The following is a 12,581-nucleotide window of genomic DNA, read 5'->3' as shown; positions in this document are numbered from 1 at the left end:
CATCATGCTCATCAGCAATTATTGGGACTCACCTGGACTCAATCACCGGTGTCATTACCTCCCCTATATCTGTCTGTTCCCAAACTTTGTTCCCTGCTTCAGGATTAATGTTCGTATGTCATTACCGGGTGCTGACGCTGTTTCTGTCCTGTTTAATGTCTGTGCTATATTAAATGTTGACTCCCCATACCTGCATCTCATCTCCAACGTTGGTTCTTACAAGAACATTGTTTGGAAGTGATGTGTGTATTAGCAGTAGCAATAAGGAGAGACGTTGGTTTATTTCCTATTGGGGCGGGGAACCGTGACAGATTACGTGGAAATAGGAAGACAACTGTGAATAATTTTGGTAACGTGTGTTGAATTTGAGGCATAACACTGGTATAAGACATTAGGTCACCAATATTCTCCAGTAGTAAATTGGCAGACGCTTCAGTATTGTTTCTAATACAAGGTGTCAGGTCCCGTGACCAAATTAAGTAACCTTTCTCCAGGAAGTGGGTATCACTACCTAAAAAAAAGTTACAATTGGCATGTATTAGAACCATAGGTGAGGAAATCTAAAGACCATGGACAGCGTCGGAATAGTAACTATTGAAATGGCGACTGGCAGCCCTGATCCACCCTGTAAAGGAGGGCTAGAGGAAGAAAAGTTTAACAAAGCAATAGAGGAGCTGAAAGAGGCGCATGAGCATTACACCAATTTGGCTCGAATATAGGAAAACATTTGCAAATTGGATAAGATTGGTCAGCACTTCCCTGCTGATGAAAAATTTCAATCTAATAAAGAATTCAGAGATGTGTGAGAGCAAGATTGTTATACTTTTATTGCATCAAATGGTTGTTTTAGATTAGAGGGTTCTTATAACTCCATTGTGTTTGTATGAACTGAAAGTTTTCCCCTGGGAGATAACACTGGCAGGAGATTTACGATGTCTTTGGGGATACCGCATTCCAGAGCATGAGTTAATGTTTGTTTTATATGGTACGAGGGAGAGAGGACTCCAGGGCCAGACCCTGGTCTCTATGCAATGAGATACTGTCTGCTGTGAATTATAAGAATCTTTCATACAAATCTTAACCTTGTGACTCATTCCATACATCTGTCGTTTGTCATATACATCCAGGAGGATGGATGCTATAAAATGGATGCTATAAAATGCTGTGGCTCAAATCTGCTCATTGGGTTCTCGGTGATCACCTCCAGGGGTGATTACCGACCAGCACCATTACTGCAGTTATTAACTAATAAAGTTTGATTGTTTTGAAGAAATGTAAAAGTCTCTACTTTTGATTACAATAATTCCACCACAGATGCTAGTGTGTGTTGACACAAAAAATAAATCAAAAGCTCAATACACACCAGCGTTTTGATGTCAGCCTTCTATCAACAGAAAAACAAAACCTATAGAACCAAAATGAGTTGATGTACCCAGCATCAAAGGTACTGGGTAGGTGAGTATGTGGTAGGATGGAAGATTTATCGTGCACTAATCTGGCACTAACAGATCATTTCAATGAAGATAGGGAAATTATTACCTCCGCTTGGGGGCAGGGTTGAAACCCACCGTCAAAATGGCTATTGCAGGGGTGGTGGACCAACACTCCACAGGGAAAGAGTATAAGGGCACAAGGCAAGACCCAGATGCAGGCAGATGGTTAGAGTCTTTGATATTTATTACATCCAAAAGGGGTAAGCAAGAGAATGGTCGTGGACAGGCAAAAGGTCCAAAACCAGTTCAGAGTCCAGGCGGTACAGTGTGGCAGGCAGGCTCGAGGTCAGGGCAGGCAGAATGGTCAGGCAGGCGGGTACAGAGTGCAGAAAACAGGCAAGGGTCAAAACCAGGAGGACTAGTAAAAGAGAATAGAAAAGGCAGGCGCACAGGAAAAACACACTGGTTGACTTGGAACATACAAGACGAACTAGCAGAGAGAGACAGGAAATACAGGGATCTATACACCAGGGATAACAAGCGACACCTGGAGGGGGTCGAGACAATAACGAGGACAGGTGAAACTGATCAGGGTGTGACACAGAGGTAGTTCAAGTCGCACTGAGAGTGGAATCTAATTCCACTAACCATGCGGTGCGGTGCGTGTAGTCGCGGTTATCCATACCTCAAGCACCGGTAATAGTTTCAGGAGTAAGGAAAATAAAAGCAAGCAGAGAGGTAAATCTAACAGCAAAAACTTGCACCAGCAAAAAGATACCGAACATTGTCGTCAATGTGGCACTTTTGGCCATTGGGTGAGGGACTGTTCAGTGTTGCCTGAGCCCTCTGTGCCCGCTCATTCCGGGGTAAGCCTGGCTGTGCAGACATTTTTTTTACTGACTAGTGAGCAACATCAAAACACTCCTGAAAGTGGACAGAGTTGGGAGAACGCATAGGGATAATTTGGCCTCTGTGCGGTCATCAAATGGGTTAAATTTACAAAGAAAAATGTTCAGTAGAGTAACAGGGACATAATCTAAAGCGATTCAATTACTACCAATGCTGTTTACAATAGGTCCAGTTATTCTTTATGGTAGCTGGGGTAGAACCGATTATGGGTTTGGAAAATCTTTGCGAAGTGACAAGGGAATGGGTTCTAAAAAGCTAAGTTATTGGCACAGCCAAACACCCCTCGCAAGCACAGAAAGTCTTGAGAGTTTGAGGGAACATTTCATTGTCTGATGAGAGAACCTTGAATTGTACACAGCATCTCCTCTCGATCTTGGTTCGTGCAGGTGACTGTGACCACCTCCTCAGACAAATTGGCAGTATGCCCAGAACATTGCTCTGTGAACCAAAAGGAGTATCTCAGTTTCAAGGTCCCAGCTTTGAGAGAAGAAACCTCGTAAGGTATCAATTCAGTCACATGCATGAACCAACATTAATAACAAATAATGTAAATTATGCTTTTATGACTTGTTTGTGTAGCAGTATATAAGGACTGAAAGGGAATGCCCTTGTCAGAGTTTTCATTAAACTTGTTTTTTGTGAATCTCTCCGGCCGTGCTCAATGGGTGACATGTCTAGTGACTATGCCAGCCATGGAAGAACTGACATCTTTAGCTCCCAGGAATTGTGTACAGATCCTTGCAACATGGGGGCAGTGCAATGCTATTGTGTTCGTTGTCCGTACTGTATACCTGCCCATACCATAACCCTACCACCACCACGGGGCACTCTGTTCACAATGTTGACATAAGCAAATCGCTAACCCACACAAAGCCATGCACGTGGTCTGCGGTTGTGAGGCCTTTCGGACGGATTGTCAAATTCTCTAAAATGACATAGGAGGCAGCTTATGGTGGAGAAATTATCATTAAATTCTCTGGTAATAGCTCTGGTGGACATTCCTGCATTCAGCATGTCAATTGCACGCTCCCTCAACTTGAGACATCTGATATTTTGTTGTGTGACAACTTCACATTATAGAGTGACCTTTTATTGTCCCCAGCACAAGGTGCACCTGTGTAATGATCGTGCTGTTTAATCAGATTCTTGATATGCCACACCTGTTAGGTGGATGGATTATCTTGGCGAAGGAGAAATGTTCAACAGGGATGTAAACAAATATCTGCACAATTTGAGGGAAATAAGCTTTTTGTGTATATGGAAAATGTATGGGATATTTTATTTCAGCACATGGGACTAATACTTTACATTATGTTTTTATATTTTCTGGAAAGCTGTAACTCTGCCACTTTCCACCGCAGATGGGAAGAGCGACATAGGCGGATGCAGTGGATTGAGTTCAGCCCTTGCAAAAGTGCTATTTGCAAGCAAACCATGGGATGACAAAAAAAGGAAACTGACTACACCATTTGTCATGCGGGGAATTGTTTTTATTGTGCACATTTACAGAACAGGATGTGTAAGTACTGCATCCTTAACGCTTACAGAACCCCCACGAGTCAATGAGTCTTCATACAGCAGACAGTCAAACATACTCATCTCAGTATTTACAGAGATTATTAGGGTAAAGCTCTTTTCCGGCCTTGCCGGGCAAGGTACAAATCTCATCTCACAGAACTGGAAACAAGGTCAGGCAGGGAAAGTAGGGGTAATACAACAAAAGAATACCTTAGTGTTATGTAAATGTCATTCTGTTTGAATGGCCACACCCATCGGATTTGTAAGAGCGTGGGTTTGATCAAGTGCTCAATTATAACACTTTCACACGCGCCTGAAGTGAAGTGGTGAGGACCCCCCTGATCATGGCTCTATGGTGAGTGAGGCCTGATGTATCTCTCTCACACACACACACACACACACCACACACACACACACACACACACACACACACACACACACACACTTGCCTGAAGGAGAGTTCCTTCACTGCACGAAAGCAAACGCATAGGACACTGCATCCCTGTTCATCACATACGCCACTTTCTATCTCAAATCTCAATCTATATTGGCAACGGTTGGACACATCTCTTTGGAGGAGCTGACAAGTTGAGTGAAGCTTTTTTGTAAAATAAAGTGTGTTTTTGCTGATAACTTCTATGACTAAAGCAGGGCACTTAATGTGACAAATTGTAAATAGTTAAAAAGGGTATGTTATGATAGCATGGCCCTGACGGCGCAAGAAAATTAGGGGATGAGTGCTTCATTCCGTGAGAAGATTAAAAAAAGTTTGATCTTGTTTGGGAAATTTCAATAATCCAATACACTTCACTAACGAAGAGTGCTTTACCTGGGACTAAAATCCAGGAATATATGTTGAGAAATAGGTTATTTTCCATAAATTAAAAAAAATAAGGCCTTTTTGTTTTGTCATGCGGAAGGGCAGTGTCAAATCCCTAAATAATCCCTATCATTTGAGAAGGGAAAGAAGCTATGATGGAAAAGTAAGTTAGGACAGTTAAAATTCCAGCTTATTTGGAAGCTACTTAGCAAGCGACCTACAGAATTGATATAGGTACTATTTGTTCATATCGATAGAGGGAAATTCAAAATCCCTGTTATGATTGTACATAACATTCAGAATATCTGGCACACCATTGTACAGACCTCAAACTGTCACCCCTCTTCACAGCAAACACAAATTCTTGACCTGTTAAACTCCTCATCATACATAACCTTTCAGTCATCATGTGCACATTCAGATAGTAGGCCTAGTTGGACAAGGTTATCACCTCATATAGCTGGCAGATTGTAACCAAATCCAGCCATGATTTACCATACAGGCTATAAAGCCTTGGCTACAGATGAAACAATTTAGGTATTCAGCTCTTTCTCCCATCATAAACTTGGGATGGGGATAAATAACATTGACTCCCTTGAAGGGGGAGAATCTGAGATGTTCAACAATGCCAGAAATATTACTGTACTCCTAATATTAAACAAATGGCATTCATATTCTCAATTTAAAAAACTGCACTCGTATTAGTGGGCCGCGAGAGCAGCAACACAGATGAATAGTAGCACACATGGGAAAATCGTTTCTGATCAAAGCAAAAATAGCCTACATTGTTTCTAGTTTAGGTTAGTTACAATTGAAGTGTCCTGACCATCAGTTCAAAAGATACACAAGTGACTTAATTGACCGCCGGGAGCTGTGAGGGAGAGCCGGGCAGATCAGCTCAATCAAACCCTGCAACTGAAAGACGTTAATTTAGCCAATGAGAGGATTGCATTCAATATTCTGCAAAGGCATGCATGCTTATGATTGGACAAAACAGACTAAAGGGAGCTTCATGTCAAATTGAATGTTCATTAGTCACACGTTCATTAGTCACATTTTCGTCAACTAAAAAGAAAACTAAATTGTTAGTTATTGTTTTTTTTCATGGCATCTCGCTATCATCATTAGTTTTCGTCAGGAAAAATAGCTTGATTATTATTTTGTCATAGTTATTGACTAAATTAACACTGGTACACATATACCATCCACATGTCACACACACCTATTGTACACATACAAGCACCCTCTCTCTAGTCCTTAAACCCACACACTTTCCATACACGCAAGGCCCTCTAAACTATTCACACACACACAGAAACCACAAAACACGCACACATTACCCTCTCCAAACACACACACATCATCAACCGTCAGAGGTAAGCACTAGGGGTGAATGTCCTGTCCGCTGTATAACTGAGCGGTGTCCAAAAAAAAACACTACTGGTTAGTGCTTGCATCTCCACTGAGCCTTGTGCGCCAGCTTTTCTCTCTCACACACACACACACAGATTTAAATAAAGCTGAAAGGAGATAGTGAGAGAGCAGAGTGGGGTTTGGTCGACCGAAAAGGGGTAGCAGAGGGATCCTGTCTTTTCTGGGGTCTGTGTGTGTGTGTGTGTGTGTGTGTGTGTGTGTGTGTGTGTGTGTGTGTGTGTGTGTGTGTGTGTGTGTGTGTGTGTGTGTGTGTGTGTGTGTGTGTGTCAGTGTTGAACACTGTCCGGTGTCCCATAGCCAGGGTTACAGGGAGGAGGGGGAAACTGTGGCAGTAGGGGAGCACCAGGCCTCCCCACTCCGCCAGTCTTCGGCCACACCTGCCTGTAGTCCAGTTTTTCACCCAAGGAAGAGGCAGAGGGGCTAAGCCAGGGAGCGCTGACGAGGTTTTATCCTGGGGTAAAGCTGCAAGTAAGAGAAAAGGTAGAGAGAGAGCGGTAGAGAGACATAGATTGGTTATACATCAGAGAGGGCCAGTACTGCCAAACTCAGTCACAATGAAGTTGAAAACTGGGAACAACGCATGGGCCCAGGGGTAAGCAGTGAGCAGGCATCATCCCAACAGGTGTGTGTGAGAATGTGTGCGTTTGACAGGCCTCACCCCCAGCAGGTTGCGGGGTACATAACCCTCCCTGTGGTCCAGGCGGCCCCACCACCACTCGGTCTCACTGTCGTCTTGCCGCCGCAGGATGGTAATGGCGTCGCCCTCGCCGAAAGAAAGCTCATCTGGGCTCTGGGCCTCGTACTCCCACAGTGCATACACCGCCCCCTTGTTCATCACGCCCAGCTTTTCCTGGACACCTGGTAGAACACACACAGGTACTATAGTTATCCTTACCGTAAAACTTCAGTTAAACACTGCCTGTCTCTTAATAACCAGGCAACGGTCATCTAATTAACTGCTTCAAATAAACAGCAGATCTAAATTAATTGTTCACGAGGTTACCATGAATTACCCTGAATTGTTTACAAGGTTTAATGTTTGATTTGTTACATTAAATAATTCCGTAATGACTTGAAAAAATTGCAATCTGTTTTTACTGGCAGAAAGAAACTGCTAGACCTCAGCTATTAGCTTTGGGAGAAGACACCAACAAATCTGCCAAAAATTAACAGTCAAAGAGGAGAAAAAAAATTGTCTGTCAAGGAAACTTTTATTTACATTTTTTAATAGATGCATTGGTGGCTAACAGCTGAGAACGGTTAGTAAGTGGCAAACACATCTGCCACCCTCTAGTGGCAATAGTAAGAACTGTTGAAAATGCAGTCGAGATACATTTTTCTGTTAAGGAAACAAAAAAATGGAGGCATACTAAGACAATAAACGTGACACGTGTGTAAATAGCTGCCTTCATTTTAGCATAGGGGAGGACCATCTTCAGTGAATTTCATAAAAAAAATGTTTAGATAAAACTATACAAAATATAATCACATCACCAAATAATTCGTTATAACACACTATTTTGCAAAAGGTCCACGGTAGCCTTAACAGCTCTCTGGAGGACAGCTACATTCTATCCTCCTCAGAGTACATTGACTTCAATACAAAACGTAAGAGGCTCATTGTTCTCACCCACTTCCATAGTCTTACCCAGCAATTATGACAACTTGCAGAGGACATCCTCCAACCTATCAGAGCTCTTGCAGCATGAACTGACATGTAGTCCACCCAATCAAAGGATCAGAAAATTAATCTAGTACTGAAAGCATAAGCTACCGCTTGCTAGCACTGTAGTGCATAAAATGTGGTGAGTAGTTTACTCAGAGAAAGACAATAGTTGAACAGTTTTGAACAATTTCATTTCTTCGTAAAAGGAGAAGCAAGAGAGAAAGAGATGATATTTTCTCACTTTAAGTTAGCTAGCAAATACAGCCTGCTAGTTTAGCCTACTGAAACACACAGCATCTGTTTGAGCAATGTTAGCTAGCTGGCTATGACTATCCAACACTGGAACTCTTCCAAGTTAAGGTAAGCTTTTGGTTTTACTAATTTATTGCCATGTTGCCCGCCGTTGTAACTGCTTACTGACTGTATACTAACGTTACTGCATAACTTAGCGGGTTTCCTAAGGCATTGGTTTTATTAGCTATGCTGACTGACGTTATTTTAGCCAATATGGTGACAACGATGTAGGCTGTGTATAGCGGTTTGGCTTGGAAAGGTTTTTTCCCCCACATACAGCTGACGTTTTGTGCTTTGAAATCTACTAGTGAAGGGAAGAGGTGAAAGGAGGAGAGCGCATAACGTAGATGCGAGAAGGAATACAATGTGGCTGCTATGAAACTGAACTGTGTTTATGCGTGATCAGGGGTGTATTCATTCTGGCTATTCTATTAAAACGTTTCTGATACAGAAGCAAACGGAGAAACGGGGATAAACATACCTGAATTTGTCTAATAGAAACTCTCGTTTGCAAATGTTAGACTAATGATTACACCCAATATCAGCTAGATGTAGGCAAGTGTATGCAAGATCGTATTGAATGTCACTGTCTCTCCATGTGGCACACTCTGTCACATCAAATTTGTCTCTCGACCTCTGCAACTACGTTGTAAACTTTCATTCATAGGCTAGGTTGTAGCAACCTCATGATGGGTTTGGAAAAAAGTGGAGTATCATGTAGTAGCCTAAACCTATCGTTGTTACATTTAACTGGGTGAATGGAATATGAATGACAGTCATCCAATATGATGTAATAGACATAAGGCCATGCTCAAAATGCTCTGAGACGGCACTGATCGCCACTGAGGCCCACCCACTTGGGAGCCAGGCCCTCCTACTGGGGATCCAGGCCCAGCCAATCAGAATGAGTTTTTCCACATAAAGGGGCTTTATTACAGCCAGAAATACTCCTCAGCAGCCCCCCTCAGACGATCCCGCAGGTCGTTAAATAGTTAACCATATAGCTGCCGGACTAACTATTTAGCAGTCTTATAGCTTGGGGGTTGAAGCTGTTCAGGGTCCTGGGCCCGGTTGCATAAAAAACCTTATTTTTTCTCTTATATTTTGCCCTATAGTTTCTTTAACTTTAAGTAAGTTGCGCAAAACTTCTTAAGGTGAATTTCCCTGTTAAATTAAGTGAAAAAGTTAAGGCTGCCCTTAACTGTTTCATTCAGTATGGTTGTGAATGTTGCTTTCATCTGCTCTGGTTACAAAAAGAAAACATCAACCAGCTAGCTACTTAGCTAAACAACAGAAGTTGAACAATCCATGGCTACAAAGTTAGCTGGATACTTAGCTATAACTGCTCTGTAAGCTAGTTTGATGAATAAACCAGAAACATGGTTTATTATAACCAGCCAGTGACTTCCAAAGTGCCATTAATAACTTCACCATGCTCAAAGGGATATTCAATGTCTGCTTTAAAAAGAAAAATCACACATCTACCAACAGGTGCCATTCTTTGCGAGGCATTGGAAAACCTCCCTGGTCTTTGCTTGTAAGCAGGAAATCAAGAGAATAGCGTTATAGTCAGATTTGCCAAATGGTGGGCGAGAGAGCTTTGTATGCGTTTCTGTGTGTGGAGTAAAGGCGATCAAGAGTGTTTTAGTCTCTAGTTGCACAGGTGACATGCTGGTAGAAATTAGGTGAGATGAATTTCAGTTAAAATCACCGGCCATTAGGAGCAGCGCCTCTGAATAAGCATTTTCTTGTTTGCTTATGGCCCTATACAGCTCGCTGAGTGTCATTTTCATGTCAGCATTGATTTGTGGTGGTAAATAGACCGCTATGGAAAAAGTAGATTAAAACTCTTGGTAAACAGTACCGTCTATAGTTTATGATGAAGTATTCTAACTCAGGCGAGCAGAACCTTGAGACTTTCATTATATTAGAGATCACGCACAAACTGTTAACAAAGACACACACCTCCCCCCCTCGAGTTTACACGAAGCTGCTGTTCTGTCGATACATAGAAAAAACAGCTAAATGTATATTATCAAATCAAATTTTATTTGTCACATACACAGGGTTAGCAGATGTTAATGCGAGTGTAGAGAAATGCTTGTGCTTCTAGTTCTGACATCGCAGTAATATCTAACAAGTAATCTAACAATTCCCCAACTACCTAATACACACAAATCTAAAGGGGTGAATGAGAATATGTACATATAAGTATATGGATGAGCAATGGCCAAGCAGCATAGGCAAGGTGCAATAGGATGGTATAAAATACAGAATATACACGTGATATGAGTAACGTAAGATATGTAAACATTATTAGAGTGGAATTGTATAAAGTGACTAGTGATCCATTTAAGTGGCCAGTGATTTGGTCTCAATTTAGGCAGCAGCCTCTCTGAGTTGGTGATTGCTCTTTAGCAGTCTGATGGCCTTGATATAGAAGCTGTTTTTCAGTCTCTCGGTCCCAGCTTTAATGCACCTGTACTGACTTTGCCTTCTGGATGGTTGCGTTGTGAACAGGCAGGGGCTCGGGTGGTTGATGTCCTTAATGATCTTTTTGGCCTTCCTGTGACATTGGGTGCTATAGGTGCCATGGAGGGCAGGTAGTTTGCCCCTGGTGATGCGTTGTGCAGACCGCACCACCCTCTGGAGAGCCTTGCGGTTGAGGACGGTGCAGTTGCCGTACCAGGCTGTCATACAGCCCAACAGGATGCTCTCGATTGTACATCTAAAAAGATTTGTCAGGGTTTTGGGTGACAAGCCAAATTTCTTCAGCCTCCTGAGGTTGAAGAGGCGCTGTTGTGCCTTCTTCACCACACTGTCTGTGTGGGTGGACCATTTCAGTTTGTCTGCGATGTGTACGTTCTCCACTGCTGTCCCTTCGATGTGTAGGGGTGCTCCCTCTGCTGTATCTTGAAGTCCATGATCATCTCCTTTGTTTTGCTGATGTTGAGTGAGCAGTTGTTTTCCTGACACCACACTCAAGTGTCCTCACCTCCTTCCTGTAGGCTGTCTCATCATTGTTGGTAATCAAGCCCACTACTGTTGTGTCGTCTGCAAACTTGATGATTGAGTTGGAAGCGTGCATGGTCACGCAGTCGTGGGTGAACATGGAGTACAGGAGGAGGCTGAGCACGCATCCTTGTGGGGTCCCAGTGTAGTGGGTCAAACAAAGTTGAGATGTTTCCTACCTTCACCACCTGGGGACGTGTCCTTGTTCAGCCACAACTCCAAGAAACGTAGGATATTACAGCTCTTCAGGTCCTATTGATTGGATAGTCTCGAAAGGATCTTGTCCACTTTGTTCTTGAGATTATACATTCGCCAATAGAATGGAGGGTAGAGGTGGTTTATTCACTCGCCGACGTATACTGAACAAAAAAACAATATGCAACCATTTCAAATTTTGACTGAGTTAAAGTTCATAAAAGGAAATCAGTCAATTGAAATAAATGCATTAGGCTCTAATGTATTGATTTCGCATTACTGGGAATACAGATACGCATCTGTTGGTCACAGATTAAAAAATATATATACAGTGGGGCAAAAAAGTATTTAGTCAGCCAGCAATTGTGCAAGTTCTCCTGCTTAAAAATTGTGCAAGTTCTCTCCCCCCCCGTATTTAAAAAAAAAGGGAGGGGATTCTACAGCATAGAGGTGATCAGGCTGTTGATTGTGGCCTGTGGAATGTTGTCCCACACCTTTTCTATGACTGTGCGAAGTTGCTGGATATTGTCGGGAACTGGAACACGATGTCGTACATGTCGAACGAGAGCATCCCAAACATGCTCAATGCGTGACATCTCTGGTGAATATGCAAGAACTGGGACATCTTCAGCTTCCAGGAAATGTGTACAGATCCAGTACAGGGCAGTGCAATATTATGGTGAAACATGAGGTGATGGCGGCAGATGAATGCCACGAAAATGGGCCTAAGGATCTCGCCATGACATCTCTGTGCATTCAAATTGCCATCGATAAAATGCAATTTTGTTCATTGTCCGTAACTTATGCCTGCCCATACCATAGCCCCACTGCCACCACGGGTCACTCGGTTCACAACACTGACATCTGCAATCTACTAGCCCACAAGACACCATACATGTATGTGGTGGCTTATGGTAGAGAAATTAACATTCAATTCTCTGGCAACAGTTCTGGTGGACATTCCTGCAGTCAGCATGACAATTGCACGCTCCCTCAACTTGAGACATCTGTGGCATTGTGTTGTGTAACAAAATTGCACATTTCAGAGTGGCCTTTTATTGTCCCCAGCACAAGATGCACCTGTGTAATGATCATGCTCTTTAATCAGCTTCTTTATATGCCATGGATTATCTTTGCAAAGGAGAAAAGCTCACTAATAGAGATGTAAACAAATTTGCGCCCAAAATTTGAGAGAAATGCGCTTTGTGTGTATGGAACATTTCTGGGATCTTTTATTTCAGCTCAAGAAACATGGGACCAACACTTTACATACTGTGTTTATATTTTTGTTCAGTGTAGT

General features: G+C 42.6%; 1 protein-coding gene across 1 annotated transcript in view; it reads right to left on the bottom strand.

Moving 5' to 3' along the window:
• Positions 1-3,810: 3,810 nt before the first annotated feature.
• ppp1r13bb (protein phosphatase 1, regulatory subunit 13Bb) overlaps positions 3,811-12,581 on the bottom strand; it is a 52,299-nt gene continuing 43,528 nt past the window's right edge. Inside the window, 2 exon segments of the mRNA XM_046291789.1 lie at positions 3,811-6,576; positions 6,773-6,972. Of these exon segments, the coding sequence (XP_046147745.1) occupies positions 6,535-6,576; positions 6,773-6,972 (242 nt within the window). The 3' untranslated portion in view covers positions 3,811-6,534.

The sequence above is a fragment of the Oncorhynchus gorbuscha genome, linkage group LG12 (genome assembly GCF_021184085.1).
Source record: "Oncorhynchus gorbuscha isolate QuinsamMale2020 ecotype Even-year linkage group LG12, OgorEven_v1.0, whole genome shotgun sequence".
NCBI lineage: Eukaryota > Metazoa > Chordata > Actinopteri > Salmoniformes > Salmonidae > Oncorhynchus > Oncorhynchus gorbuscha.
Note: the sequence above shows the minus strand (reverse complement) of the source record. Positions and strands in the feature narration are given on the sequence as shown.